Source organism: Centruroides sculpturatus, unplaced genomic scaffold, assembly GCF_000671375.1.
Source record: "Centruroides sculpturatus isolate CEXI.00-Female unplaced genomic scaffold, Cexi_2.0 scaffold666, whole genome shotgun sequence".
In the NCBI taxonomy this organism is placed as follows: domain Eukaryota; kingdom Metazoa; phylum Arthropoda; class Arachnida; order Scorpiones; family Buthidae; genus Centruroides; species Centruroides sculpturatus.
The window spans coordinates 334,708-348,686 of record NW_019384928.1 but is presented as its reverse complement, the minus strand read 5'-3'; the positions used below and the strand labels follow the sequence as shown (position 1 = coordinate 348,686).

General features: G+C 29.7%; 1 protein-coding gene across 1 annotated transcript in view; it reads right to left on the bottom strand.

Moving 5' to 3' along the window:
• The window catches only part of LOC111631936 (transformation/transcription domain-associated protein-like), a 169,908-nt gene that overhangs the window by 99,379 nt on the left and 56,550 nt on the right, over positions 1 to 13,979 (bottom strand). Inside the window, exons 21-23 of the mRNA XM_023376276.1 lie at positions 9,793 to 9,805; positions 7,756 to 7,922; positions 1,391 to 1,591 (exon numbers count right to left, since the gene is read on the bottom strand). Coding sequence (XP_023232044.1) covers positions 1,391 to 1,591; positions 7,756 to 7,922; positions 9,793 to 9,805 — 381 coding nt within the window. The remainder of the gene's footprint in view (positions 1 to 1,390; positions 1,592 to 7,755; positions 7,923 to 9,792; positions 9,806 to 13,979) is intronic.

Below are 13,979 nucleotides of genomic sequence, written 5' to 3'. Positions count from 1 at the left end.
GAAATTGAGTGAGAAGAGTGAATTATGAAAGATGTTGTTCAGTTATCTTCACATTCTTGTGAATATAACTGAACTTACTTAAAGAATATTTTCTCTATATGGAAGATAGGAGGGCATCTTCCAATATAAATGTTTGTCTCAGTTTGCACTATTTCTATTTACACAAAACTTATTTTGAATCCAATCTATTATGTAATTTCAGGGTTAGCAATACACACATTCTCTTTCAATATCCAAGTATTTTACCAATGTATTCATTGATAAAATACATGGATAGTGTAAACTTATTTTTTATCCAGGTGAATATTTAATAATTTTATACATATTAGAAATTTTATTACAGTGGTGCCTCGTATAACGTACTTAATCCATTCCAGGTGCACGTCCGTTAAGTGAAACGTCCGTTATACGAAACGCATTTTCCCATAGAAATACATGTTAAAACATATAATTCGTTCCGCAGCATAAAATAGCCATACTGTACCATAAAAAAAAAAAATAGAGTAGTCACCAATTATGCCGGGTAGTCAGATGTTGTGGGGGGGTGGAGGAACACTTTCTTCACACATTCATACAGATACAGACTTTTTACACATTGCAGCAGGTCTCTTTTTATTGTTTTTTAATCGCAGTCAGATTCAGGAGAGGCTACCGGAGTTTGCAAGGTCAACTCCTCTTGTTCCATCCTTTGTTTTTTGGCAGCTTGCTTCTTGAAAAACATGTCCAAAGTGGTCAACTCCTCTTGTTCCATCCTTTGTTTTTTGGCAGCTTGCTTCTTGAAAAACATGTCCAATGTGGTCTGTTTCTCTCTATTCTTCAACACCTGTCAGAAATGACGGACAAGGGTATCATTGTAACATTGATCCTGTTGGCCTTAGCTCTGTTTAGATAATGAGTGTTGGTAAATTCCTGAACCTCTCCCCATTTGACAAGAAAGTTTTTGTCAACTTTCACTCCTGATGATTTCTTGCTTTATTAAAATTGAAATCACCTTTGTTTTTTTAGAAGCTATGATTTGCATAACACTTGAATAAATGTAAATAACCTACATGGAGGTGATGTACTGTATGTAATAAACAAGGGAGCAAGCCAAATCCCAACAGGAGCTCTATACTTCAAATATACTAATAATATATTCTATAATACTAATATATTATAAAAATAGCAGATTGTTATTGGCAACGGTAAAAGAGTGGAAACATCATTAGCACTTGTTCGCAGCCAGTCCTTTGCTCGAGTCACGTAACGGCCAAACAGAAAGTCCATTGTTCGCAGTGTCCGTTATTTGAGGCATACGTTATACGAGGCACCACTGTATATCATTTCAATATGTCAAATTATTTATCTTAATAAAATTTTATTAATACTATATTAAATATTTTTATGATACCTTCTGTGGCTCCATCATCATTTTTCTATTTCCTCCTCCAAACTTTCCAAGAACCCTAAATGCTACCTGTGCAATTCCATCTACTGGGTTTCGTAATGTTCTCCACAATGCTTGCATCAACTCTGCTCTAACAGGCTGAATATGATCATATAAAAAGTCAGGCTGCAAATTATCTACACATAACTCCAATGTCCTCAATCCCTGAAATGATATTAAAAATATCATCAATAATATAATACAAATAAGTTGTGAATTAATATTTTTAAATATCCAATGATTTCTATTGAATACTATTCCGAAATATACAATTACCGTATTTTACGGACTATAAGACGCACCTTAATTTTTAAGCAATATTTTTAAAAAATAACATTTTTACCACCTAAATTCAATCCTTTTATACAGATTGAAGCAAACGCTGATCCACCAATCAATGCTTAGTAGTGCTATCAGACATCCACTGATCGTACAATGGTTGCACAATGATTGCTGGCCAATCTGTGGTTATGAATTCAGAATCACCAGTCGTCTCGTGATCAGAGTTTCTATGGCGACAACTGTTGCTCGTTTGAAAAGAGAAAAAGTGCAGGAATCGTATGTCCAGACGATTCTATCCCAACATCCCACAACTCATGTTTGTCGCATCAATGCACTGCTGCTGCCAGTTGAATTCAATGTTGCCAGAATATTTGATGCTGCAGGTTTCCTGCAGCATCAAATATATGGCCATTTTTAAGATGCGGGAATTTTAAATCAAACATTGGACATTTTTATATTAATTTTGAGTATAAGATACACCTGAATTTTGGAGGCAATTTTTCGAAGAAAAGAGTGCGTCTTATAGTCCATAAAATATGGTATATATTTAGATATCCTAGTTTAAATGTACTATCAGTACAAAAATTTATATTCAGATTATATGTATACATGATCATAATATAATAAATGCTGATAATAAATGTTAACCAAATAGTATTACTGTGATCAAGAAGTATTGAAAATGATTCATTTAAACTTCACACATGCAAGAAAATGCTGTCTTCATTTTTTTCATCAATTGGTTAGACTTTCATTGACATCTAGTAGTGATCTGTATATTATCATCTGCTTTCATTTGCAAATAAACACTTGTTTTGTGTGTACAGAACTTTTGTGATTTTTCAAAATGTCGAGTGTAATTGAGCAAAGAATATGTATTAAATTTTGTTTTCTCAACACAATTACTGCTACAGAAATGCTGGAAATGTTGCAAAAAGCCTTTGGTGACAATGGTCTATCAAAAACAAGAGTTTTCAAGTGGTATAAGGAAAGCATCAAAGATAAATCAGGCTCTGGTAGACTAATCCACTTCAACTAATAAACAATGTCCCAAGTCAGAGATTTGGTGCTCAATGATTGTCATTTAACAATTAGGAACATTACTAAACATGTTCCACTATCATTTGGGTCTTGTCAAGCATTTTAAAAGATCATTTGAGTTTGAGGTGCATTGTTTCTCAAGTTGTCCAGAAAACATTGAATTTTTTTTCCAAAAACAATGTGTTCAAGGTCATGCTGACTGTTTTCTTTGATTGTTGTGATGTAGTGCATCACAGATTCCTTCTGTTTGTCCAAACTGTCAACATAGAATATTATTTGAGCATTTTGCATCATTTGCATAAAGAAATTCATAGAAAATGAGTTAATTTGTGGCAAGAAAACTCGTGAATTTTGCACCACAATAATGCATCTGTTCACAATGCAACAAGAACATGGTGAACACGTGCATTATGTGTTCATGAATTTTTGGCCAAAAATTCAACAAATATGGTTCTTTAAGCTCCACATTTACCTGTTATGTCACCATGTAACTTTTTCCTGTTTCCTCAACTAAAATTTTCACTTTATGGACACTGTTTTCAGTCGAATGATGCCATAAAACAAAAATTGCTGCAAGTCCTGAAGGGATTTCACAAAAACTATTTTGATAATTGTTTCAAGGATTGGAAAAAATATTGGCATAAGTGCATTGCAGTGGAAGGGGATTGCTTTGAAGAGAACAAAATAAATTTTGATGAATAAATACAAATCTTGTGTTTTACTAAACCATTCACAATACTTTTTAATCACCGGGGTATATTTTCAAAAACATTCTTGGCATATTTATATTATATACTTAAATACAAACAATTTTTGATTTCAATGATGCAATTATATTATAAAAATATTTTAGAAAGTTTATAAACCTAAAATTAGAATAATAGTCTTAACCTGTCCCGTGTTGTTCCTGAATATTTTCATGTTGACCTCATTTGACTTAACCTGTTGACCCCAAATATACTCATTTCTGCATCGGAGTGTTTTTGATACTAGATGTAACTATGCTTTATAATTTTTATATTAAAACAAGCTTTCAGAATATATATATTTTTTTGTTTTTATATTTTTCAATATATTTATTTTGTTTGTGCAAAATAAAAAATAATTTTGGACGATACAATAGTCACGATTATTTTTTTCTAAAACATGGAATTTTTGTTAGGCTTAACATCGACAAACATTCAATGTGGAGTGACACGCAACAGGAAAAATTTTAACATGGGATAACATTTTAACCATTTTAACATTTTAACCATTGCAATTGTGTCCTGTTCACAACTGNATAAAAATAACTATATTTCTAAAAATTTTTAAAAAGTTAAAATGTAAAATACTAATTGAGTATTTTAGCTCAGAGAATGTACTCTATATTTTAACTTTTTCAAAACTTTTAGAAATATAGTTATTTTTATTCATTTTAGTCTTAAATAAAAGTTGCCAGGACAAATATGACATTTACAGATTTAATTTAATGTAATTATTATTAATTTTAATTTTGCAGTGCTACCACTAGAGGACTTTTGTAACTATTTTACATTTTTTTGGCGAATGGTAGCCTACAATACAAAGAAAGGTCGCCTTCTCAATGGAATTGTTATTGCCTCGTATAGTATGTGAAGGGACAAAAAATGGACTAAGACTCATCTATGTATGTATAGTCAAAAAGAAATATATTTTTCTGTAAATTATTTAAGACTTTTCTTCAATCTCTAAAACTGAACTTCATTGTGCTTTATTGGAATACTTAATATCATAAATAAAGCAAAACAAATGATGTGTCTATTATTTTTGAGCTTTTCAGCTCAATCTTCAAAACTGTAAACATAAAAGAATTTTTTATTCAATATGAAACATTATTTTACAGATATATCTCCAAAGAAGTTAAATACAATCCAATAATATTCCATATAACAATATTGCATATTGTAAAATACCTATCTAGCTAAATTTATAAATATATTATTGCAGATAAATATACAGGTATCTGTGAGCTCACGGATTTTTACGGGCTTTTTAAAAAACTAAATTTTCTGTTAATTATCTTCAGAAAAACCCAAAGAATTTGAACTAGATCGGATTTCATTGATTGTAATAACAACTAACTGGGAAAGTTTACACTTAAGTGTAAACTTTCCCAATCACCGTCATCGTCAACAACAGTTGATGACGTGTCAGCTCTCTCGCGACAAGGATATAAAAAGGGAGACCACTGGAAGCTCGGGAGTTCACTCACAGAGGTTATATTGGGTCATAGTAATTTCACATCTCCCACATCTACCGATGTTGGAGATGTGAAATCACTATGACCAAGCCCAAGCCCAACTCTGGTATAAAGAACTGTTGTCACCACATATAGTACTTGGAGGTAATTATTCTGAACCAGCGAACTCTCTCTATGCATATAGGAATAGTTGTTAGAGAAAACCCTTTAGAGACAGGATAGATTGTATAATTGCCATAAGCGTACTTATGTTATCCGCATTTATTCTTAGATGTAGCCACCCTATTGTATTGCTTAGTTAGTTATATAATAAATGCTTGTTTAGTTTTAAACCTGTCTTCTGTCAATTAAGGATGCCTGCCGACTTGCTCACCTCCCTCGCCACTTGATAAAAAGCCATCCTAAGACTGAGATCGGGTTTTATCAATCTGTTGCAGAGTAAGTGGTCATTTCGGACTTGACCCTGTCGCCCACAGCTAATCTCACATACCCCTTGTACAACACGGTACTTCTACAACATGGTTTCACTCTAACACAGTTTGAAAATTGGGGATATCTCCAATACAATATGACTTCTGGTTTTGGAAATTTCACAAGTTATAAGTGTAAACTTCATTATTCGAATTTTTTTTATTCAAGTGAGCATTCATGTCATCTGAAATTTGCCCATGGATTTTAGAATATTGAAATTTTCAAATTATTTTGTGCTTTTCTTCAGGTTTACTTTAATGAAAACTGTAGGACAAGGAAGAAAAAAATTGCACTAACTTTCTTATCAACCAGGTGTCTTTGTCATTTCTTCCAGACTTTAGCCCTTAAGTGTGTTTAGCCCGTAAGTGTGTTTTCTTTTTATAGATTAATCTTCATATTTAGTAAAGTTTATTAAACTTCTTTTAACTGTAGGTATTACTTACCTATGAATGATTACTTCATTTGTAAAAATGATGAACAAAATATGGCAGTATCTTGGTACTCAAAAAATTCAGTATCCAAACACAAATTCTGAAAAAAGTTGCCCAGTACTTGACCGAACAAATGCAACCCACTAAAACAAATTTTCAATTGATAACATATTTTTATTTTGTCATCCATAAAATTTTTTATGATAAAAATAAAAAAATATGAAAATGTTGCTGATACTTCTGATCAAGATCAACAAAAAAGCTGAGATGATGACAATACTTTGTAGAAAGAAAATGCCCTCATTTAACTAAAATTAATATTAACACATAATACAATACTTTTAATTGTGATTGTTAATTAATTACTGACTGGAAATAAATTATCAATTTCATTAATAAACATATTTCTCTCAGTAATGAAAAAAATAGTATACTTTTGCTAACTTCTGAAACATTACCCTATGTTTTGCATTAGTCCTTGTTTCCTATAGCATGGATTTGCATAACAAAGCACACTTTCAGAACATAACTACCATGTTATATGAGGGATATCTGTATATTGTTTATGTTCTTACAGAATCTATACAAGAATTCCTATGATTTACAATAAGTAATCCTATAATTTATGTTTCTATGAAAGATATTTTAAATATTTTTTATTTACTGTAAAATATATGGTACAAATAAACCAATTGTTGTTCGGAAAGTAAGTTCGTTTTTTTTCCGTGGAAAAAAATGCAATATTCTTATGATAAATAAATTTTTTATTGAATTATATGTTGACCATTTTGGTCAAATACCTGTTGTCATCGTTTCTGGTAGTAGCACGATTTCACATTCATAAAAGTTTTGATCATTGCTTACAAAAAACCGATCCAAGTGATTTTTGACATTGTCATTTCAAGTAAATGTCTTACAGTTAAAAAAAATTGTACAGACCGGAACAAGTAATAATCTGAGTATGCTCGATCTGGCGAATATGGTTGGTGTGATAGCACGTCCCATCTAAGTTATAACAGTTTCTGACGAGTTACCAAACTTATGTGAAATTTGACATTATTGTGGTAAAACACTACAGCTGTTTTTTTTAATCAATTCTGGCTGGCTTTTTCTGTTTGATGATATTACAGCAATTTGTTTACTTGAATGCAGTACACTTTCGAATCAATTGTTAAATTGTCTCTCCAAAAAAAATTTCCTTAATATCCCACCAAATAGAGCATTTCTCTTTAAGAACTCGTGGAATTCATATATTGAGCTTTGAAACAAAACCAATTTGTTTCAAGTACTCATAAACAGTTCAATTTGACAAATTTAATCTCTTAGTGATTTCACGTGTTGTTATTCTGCAGTTTGCTTCAATCGGTACTTTTATTTTGTTTTCATTGGCTTCAATTGGCCATCCATAACGTGGTGCATCTTCAATACTGAAATTGCGAGAACGAAATTTTGTAAACCAGTTTTGGCACTGTCATTCTGTCAACACATCTCCACCATACATGTCACACGATTTTTTTCTTGCTTGAATGGCATTTTTATTTTTTTGGTAATAAAAAAGCAAAATATGCCGAATATGCTGCTTTCGATCTTCCATATTTGATGGGACACAAAAAATAAACAATTGCAAGAAATCAAACAAAATTTTTTACAAATAAGCCATAAAATGCTAGCTGTCAAAATATATAATGATAATACGGCTTAGAACAAAAATGGCGGGAAAAATACCACTAATCTATCTAGTGGTAAAAAAAATGAACTTACTTTCCAAACAACCCAATATTATAATTAGCATTTCAAAATTACATATTATTTACATTAAAATTTCCTCTCACTCTCCTAGATGTGATACTGAATTAATTAACATATTAACTGTTATCACCTACCTGGCTAACCAGAGTCTGTGATCCATTCAGAGCTGAAACTAAAGGATCCATAAGCATTGGCAAATACGGCAACAGAGAACTAAGTCTTACAGGAACAGTCAAACATAATTCTACAAATAAATCTTTCATGTGTTGCTTATGCAAACCACTCTGTAAACTATTTAATCCTATAAAAAAAAGACCATCAATGTGAATTAATCCATTCCCAAACCTTAAACAGTTTGATAAACTTTAAGTGTATTTGCTGTTTTAAGTAAAAATAACACAATTAAATGCCCTAATAATAAATTAAAACATGAGAACAATACATAAAATATGCGAATATGGTATAATAAAATAAAAACTCATTTATTGGTTGCAAACCATTGACTTTGGTATCTTAAATATGGCTGCCATTCCATCCCACATATTTTCCTGCTTTGTGATTAGTTCTCTTTCACTTCAGTCATCAGTATTACAACCTTCATCTTAAGCTTTGTTGCTACCACATATTTCTGGAATGCCATGATTAACAAGTAAAAGTTATATTGAATTGAACATAAAATTTTCTCCTATTTTTAACAGTAATAGTTGTGATTTAATTATAACAGTTGTGAAATTTAATACACATTCCTAATGTGAGATTGTATTCTTTGTTTAGAAGCTTTTTTTAAACCTTTTAGTTCACATTTTGTTTGAATAAAATCAAGTTGAAATAACCAGATAAAAAGCATATCAGGTATATTAAGCTTTATGTGTTTGAAAAAGGATATAAATCTGTATGAATAGTAAAAAATATATATTGTATAAGAGGAAGATGTTCCTAAACTTTGAACATGTCAAATGTGGTTTAAAAAGTTCCATTCGGAAAATTTTGAACTACAGGATACAAAATGTATGAGGTGTCACTATATATAATTCTATGAATTAAATTTAATTTGTGATCAATTTAGAAATTTTTCGGAATTGAAATTTAATCTATCAAGAAATCAATCTGTATAATAAGAAAACCATATGATTACAAAAGATAAAGAAATTTTTTACTATTAAAAATTTAAATAATTATTTTCTGAAAGAATAAGACATTTGAAAAACACAGAAGTTATTTTAAAATTCATTAGATTTGCATGACAGAGAATACAGTTAAGAGAAAGTAACTGGATTTATTATTATTATTTTGTTACTTTAGCAAATTTATTAGTTATAATCTACATATTTTATTGTTAAATACATCTTAATAAAAATATTGTAAGATATCATTCTTTTTGCAATAGAAGAACATGTATATTTTAGAATTATAGATATCAACATTAAATTTTCTTTAGATGTATGTTATACTGTAAAAATTGAGATATGAAAGATCTTTTTAATTTTTCTAAAAAAGCCCTCTTGGCTTAATTAATTCTTATTTAAATACTTCTGGCCAACAAAATATTGCTTAAGCTAACAACTCTTCATAAAAACACTAAACCATTACAGATAAATTGCAACTATAATAAAATCTTTGCTTAGAAAATACATCAAATAGCTTATCCATCAGATTTTCATGCAAATTATACATTTGGACAAAGATAAAATCATAGATAAAGACAAAGTTGGCACTTATTTAGTGAAGCCAATTAAAAATCAGAATAGCTTTTATTATATTGAATCTGTTTTTAGATTTTTGGACAAAAAACTGAAAGATCATTTATACCAAATGTCCAAAGTTGACTCACAAAAATATATTGTTTATTACAATGACCTTGGATGTTAACACCATTGTTCTTTAAGATAAACTAATATTAGTTCTGAATCAAATAATTATTTACATCTTAGATTTCTACAAAGTACAGTACATTTTAAATAAACATTTGAATGTTATTAAATCAGCACAATTCTTACACCATAAACTGTACTTAGACTTACTTATTGTTATTACTTATGAAATTACTTATTAGATTCATTCAGTTCCTCTTCTATGTAACAAGCTAATTAATAAATTTTAAATATTTACTAAATCTTCAATTTCTAATTTTTTGTTAGTTATTTACTTTTCTTACCATTCTAATTACATACTTTCATTACATAACTGAAAATAAAACAGGATTGCTAAAAGTATATCATTAATTTAAAATGTTTTCTATTTTTATATCCATTTTATAAATTTTAAAATGCATTCTAATTTCATTATTTTGCATTTGATTTATAAGTAAACTAAGAATGGTCTGAACTGAGGCCAAAAATATTTTGTATTAAAAAGTTTTGCTATCCTTAGGTTAAACAATTCTGGTTTACTGAATAAACCAACAAAACAACAAAATAGGTATTCAGAAGAGACTCATAATAGGATTAACTCATCTCCTTATCAATCATCAGAGGGGAATCACAATATATAAAATTTTAAGGCAATAAAGAGCACTGAAGTAATTAAGAAAATAAAGCTGGTAAAAAGATCTATTATTAGTGATTACATAATCACTGAAAGAATTTTCATACATTATATTGATGATGATTAACCAATTATTAGTTTGAAAAAATCAGACCAATGATTTAGTAATTTCTTCATAATTACAGAAATAAAAGAACAAATTAAAAAAACCTTAGATATTTAGATATTTTCCATTATTTTTTTGCTGTAATTTTGACATTACTATCAGTATCTACAAAAGTACTTGCAAATTATGTTAATTTTATCAATTATATTATTATGTTGGGTTTTTTGAGTTATACTCGGTTCACACCGGTGGCTGTGTACTATGCCGGACCAAAGTCAAGGCATACCAACCAAAACAAAACTAAAATTAAAGAAGTGTGTCAGTGTGTGTGTGTGTATTCAGGAATTTCCTAACAATGTGGCATGTATTCAATATAGTGGCCTTCTGTAGTGTGATGTATGTATTTCTACTCAATTGTAATGTTCCCAGGCTTTTGTGTAGTGTGTGTGGTATCACACCTGTACAGGAGGAGAGAATAACAGGTACAATAAGCACCCTATCCATCCTCCACAGATGCCTTATTTCCTGGGCGAGTTCTGTGTACTTNTCTTAAACATTATTAGTGTTCATAAAATTTAAATAATTTTTAAATTACTTGAATTAAAATAAAAATTTGCATAATTTTGTGTAGTTAACACTGACATAGTACTCACATTGGCATTTGTCTCACAAAAAACTGTTAGAATGGAAATAATAATATTTACATAACACACACCTCCAAAGTGTCCAGTAAAAACACAACATTTAGCAAACTGCAGTTTAAAATACAAGTTTATCATCACTAATCCATTATCACTGGGATCTGTAGATGCCAGACAAGTGATTTTGCAAAATTACTGATGGTTAAGAAAGAATATACTTAACCAACAGCTAACCACTTCATCTTAACTGTAAAATAAGCTATAAATCAGTATAAGTTGGCAACATCAAACAGTAGTGGCAGACTCATGGAGTGACCAAGGAAATTTCAAATTGCTCTTGTGGAAATTAGTGCCAGATTATTTATTAAACCAGAGAACTGATTGCCGGATTGGTGATTATCAACTTGTATTCCATTATTTTTTCCATTACTTTTATTTCACTTCCATCAGCAATTCATTATATAGTTAAGTGAGATAGAAAAAATAAAATATTTGAGACAATAAGTATCTTAAATGTTAAACTGAATAAGAGTCAAAAATACAAATGATGCTAATCCACAAAATTTTTTATTGTTTCACTTTGTTTCTATTTTTTTTTAATAAAATAATATTAAAAAAATAAAATTATAATACTAATAAACATTAAATTATCTTGAAAAATACAATAGTAAAAATTTTAAAAACTTAATAATCAGTAAATTTTAATTAATTCTAATTTATTAATTATTAAAATTTCAAATAAATGACAAACCCATTAGTACTAAATACTCAATACTCTACAAATTTAGGTTAAAATTTACCTAATTCCAGTTCAAAAATGTTTTAATATATTTCATAAGCTACCATATAAACCAATATATATGTTACAATAAAAATAAAATAATTCTAATTATATTTTAAAAGTTTACATTTTACAAATCATATTGATTTGTATTTTAAATTGTGAAATTCATAAATTAATATTGTAAGTTCAAAATAGAATATGTAATCTGGAAGAGGGTGAAAACATCACAGAAATGCATTTCAGAGCACTAAGTGTTAATTAAAAAAATGGAAAAGGCGTGTGATTAGTCTAAAATTGTAAAAGCAATGCAAATATGCTTGTATAGTTACTTAAAACCCTTAGTAAATTGTAGACAGAAAGCTTGTAATGCATGTTGAAAGCATAGGTTTAAAAATAAAATATATTTTAATTCTAGAATTAATTTTATGACAGAATAAAAATATCTATTAGACCAGTGGTTCTCAACCTTTTTTGTTGATGTACCCCATTAGCCCATTAGTTGTTTCTCAAGTACCCCTTATATTTTTGTATGTAAATTTTTTAATTACTGCGTTAGATGTATACAGCCCTTATAACTGCGCCATAAAAAACTCTAACTAACTAACTATAACTAAAAGTGAATTACAGTCGACCCCCCCTATAACACTGTTGATTATTTCGTTTTATATGAATTCCATGTTGTACGAGTCACTTAGATTTTACGAATACTGTGTGCCGGGCTGTGAACGGCTCACAGCCTGGCACACAGTATTTGTAAAATCTAAGTGACTCGTACAACATGGAATTCATATAAAACGAAATAATCAACAGTGTTATAGGGGGGGGGTCGACTGTAATTCACTTTTAGTTATAGTTAGTTAGTTAGAGTTTTTTNTAATCAATTATGTTATAGGGGGGTCGACTGTACTTATTTTACGTAAATAATAATAAATTTAATCAGGTACATACATTTATTTATTATTATTTGATAAGTATATTATATAAAATCATAGAAGTCATTTCAATACATGCATAAATTACATTTCCTAAAAATAAATAATTATAATTAACGATAAAGAAAATTTAAATTATTCTACAATAATTTCTAACAAAATTTAATGGGATACTTGTTGCGATAAATCTTCAGCAATTTTTTCAAAATTTGGTTCCCACATTGTTAAATAGAGATTATAATTGTGTACTGACCTCGAAAGGAATGGCTGCAAATTTATAACGTGCGGAACAATACGCGAATCTTTCAATTTTTGTAACAAGCGTAACGTCTAAATTTGGTAAATATCGAGTAATACTCGCGTGCAGTGACACGCATTGCATGGTGGGGGTACGGTCCAGGCCTCATTATTCCTAATACTAGTAGTCCAGTAAAAACACGAAAAGCCCCAATGTTATCGAGCAATAATTATAGAATAGAATAATTTTTTTTTCTATTCTAAAATTAATGCTCGGTTAAACTGTAATGTTACAAGACTACAGGTTCACTCGGCACAAATAGACAGGCAAATCGAGTGGATAAACAAGTTGTTTAGACTGTTTTAAAAGGTAAATCGGTGTTCACACTGGGATATTTTAAAGCAAGTTTTTGTCGTTTCTTGTTTCTTGTGTTAATAATTTACAGCAAATTGATTAACATACGCCATTTTATAATGAAAATTAGATGTACCCCTTCGATTTACGCTCGTACCCCTAGGGGTACATGTACCCCCGGTTGAGAACCACTGTATTAGACTATATAAGTTGTGGCCGAAGTTTCATCTGTAAAATGTGAACATCGAACATTGAGTGTCGCCATCTTGTTAACCTAGAAGTTTGACAATGGCATTTGGAACATCAGTAAAATCATGCTCAATGTTCCAAGCACCATTGTCAAACTTCTAGGCTTACAAGTTGGTGGCACTCAACGTTCAATGTTCACGTTTTAGAGATGAAAACTTCAGTTGCAACCTCTTTATTAACTATCTATAATTCTAAGTATCTGTAGAGCAAATATTAAACATCATTTTAAAAAATTCAAATTAATATATAAATCACTGCTGATTTCAGGAAGTCAATGTTTTATTAATTAAAAGAAATTTTTCAATCAAAATCCTGTGCTTAAAATCTTAGATTTAAACGTTTAGAATAATGTAGCATAGAATATATTCTAGGCTACATTATTCTAAACCAGTGTTTCTCAACGGGGGCGATTTCGCCCCCATGTGGGCGTTTTTCCATGTTGAGGGGGCGATTAGTAACAATTTATATTTTGGGGAGCGAAAAACAATTCTCTGAGCGATATAGTAAAACATTATATTAAGAATAATTAGATATTTTATTCGTTATATCGTACAATAATTAAACAAATAA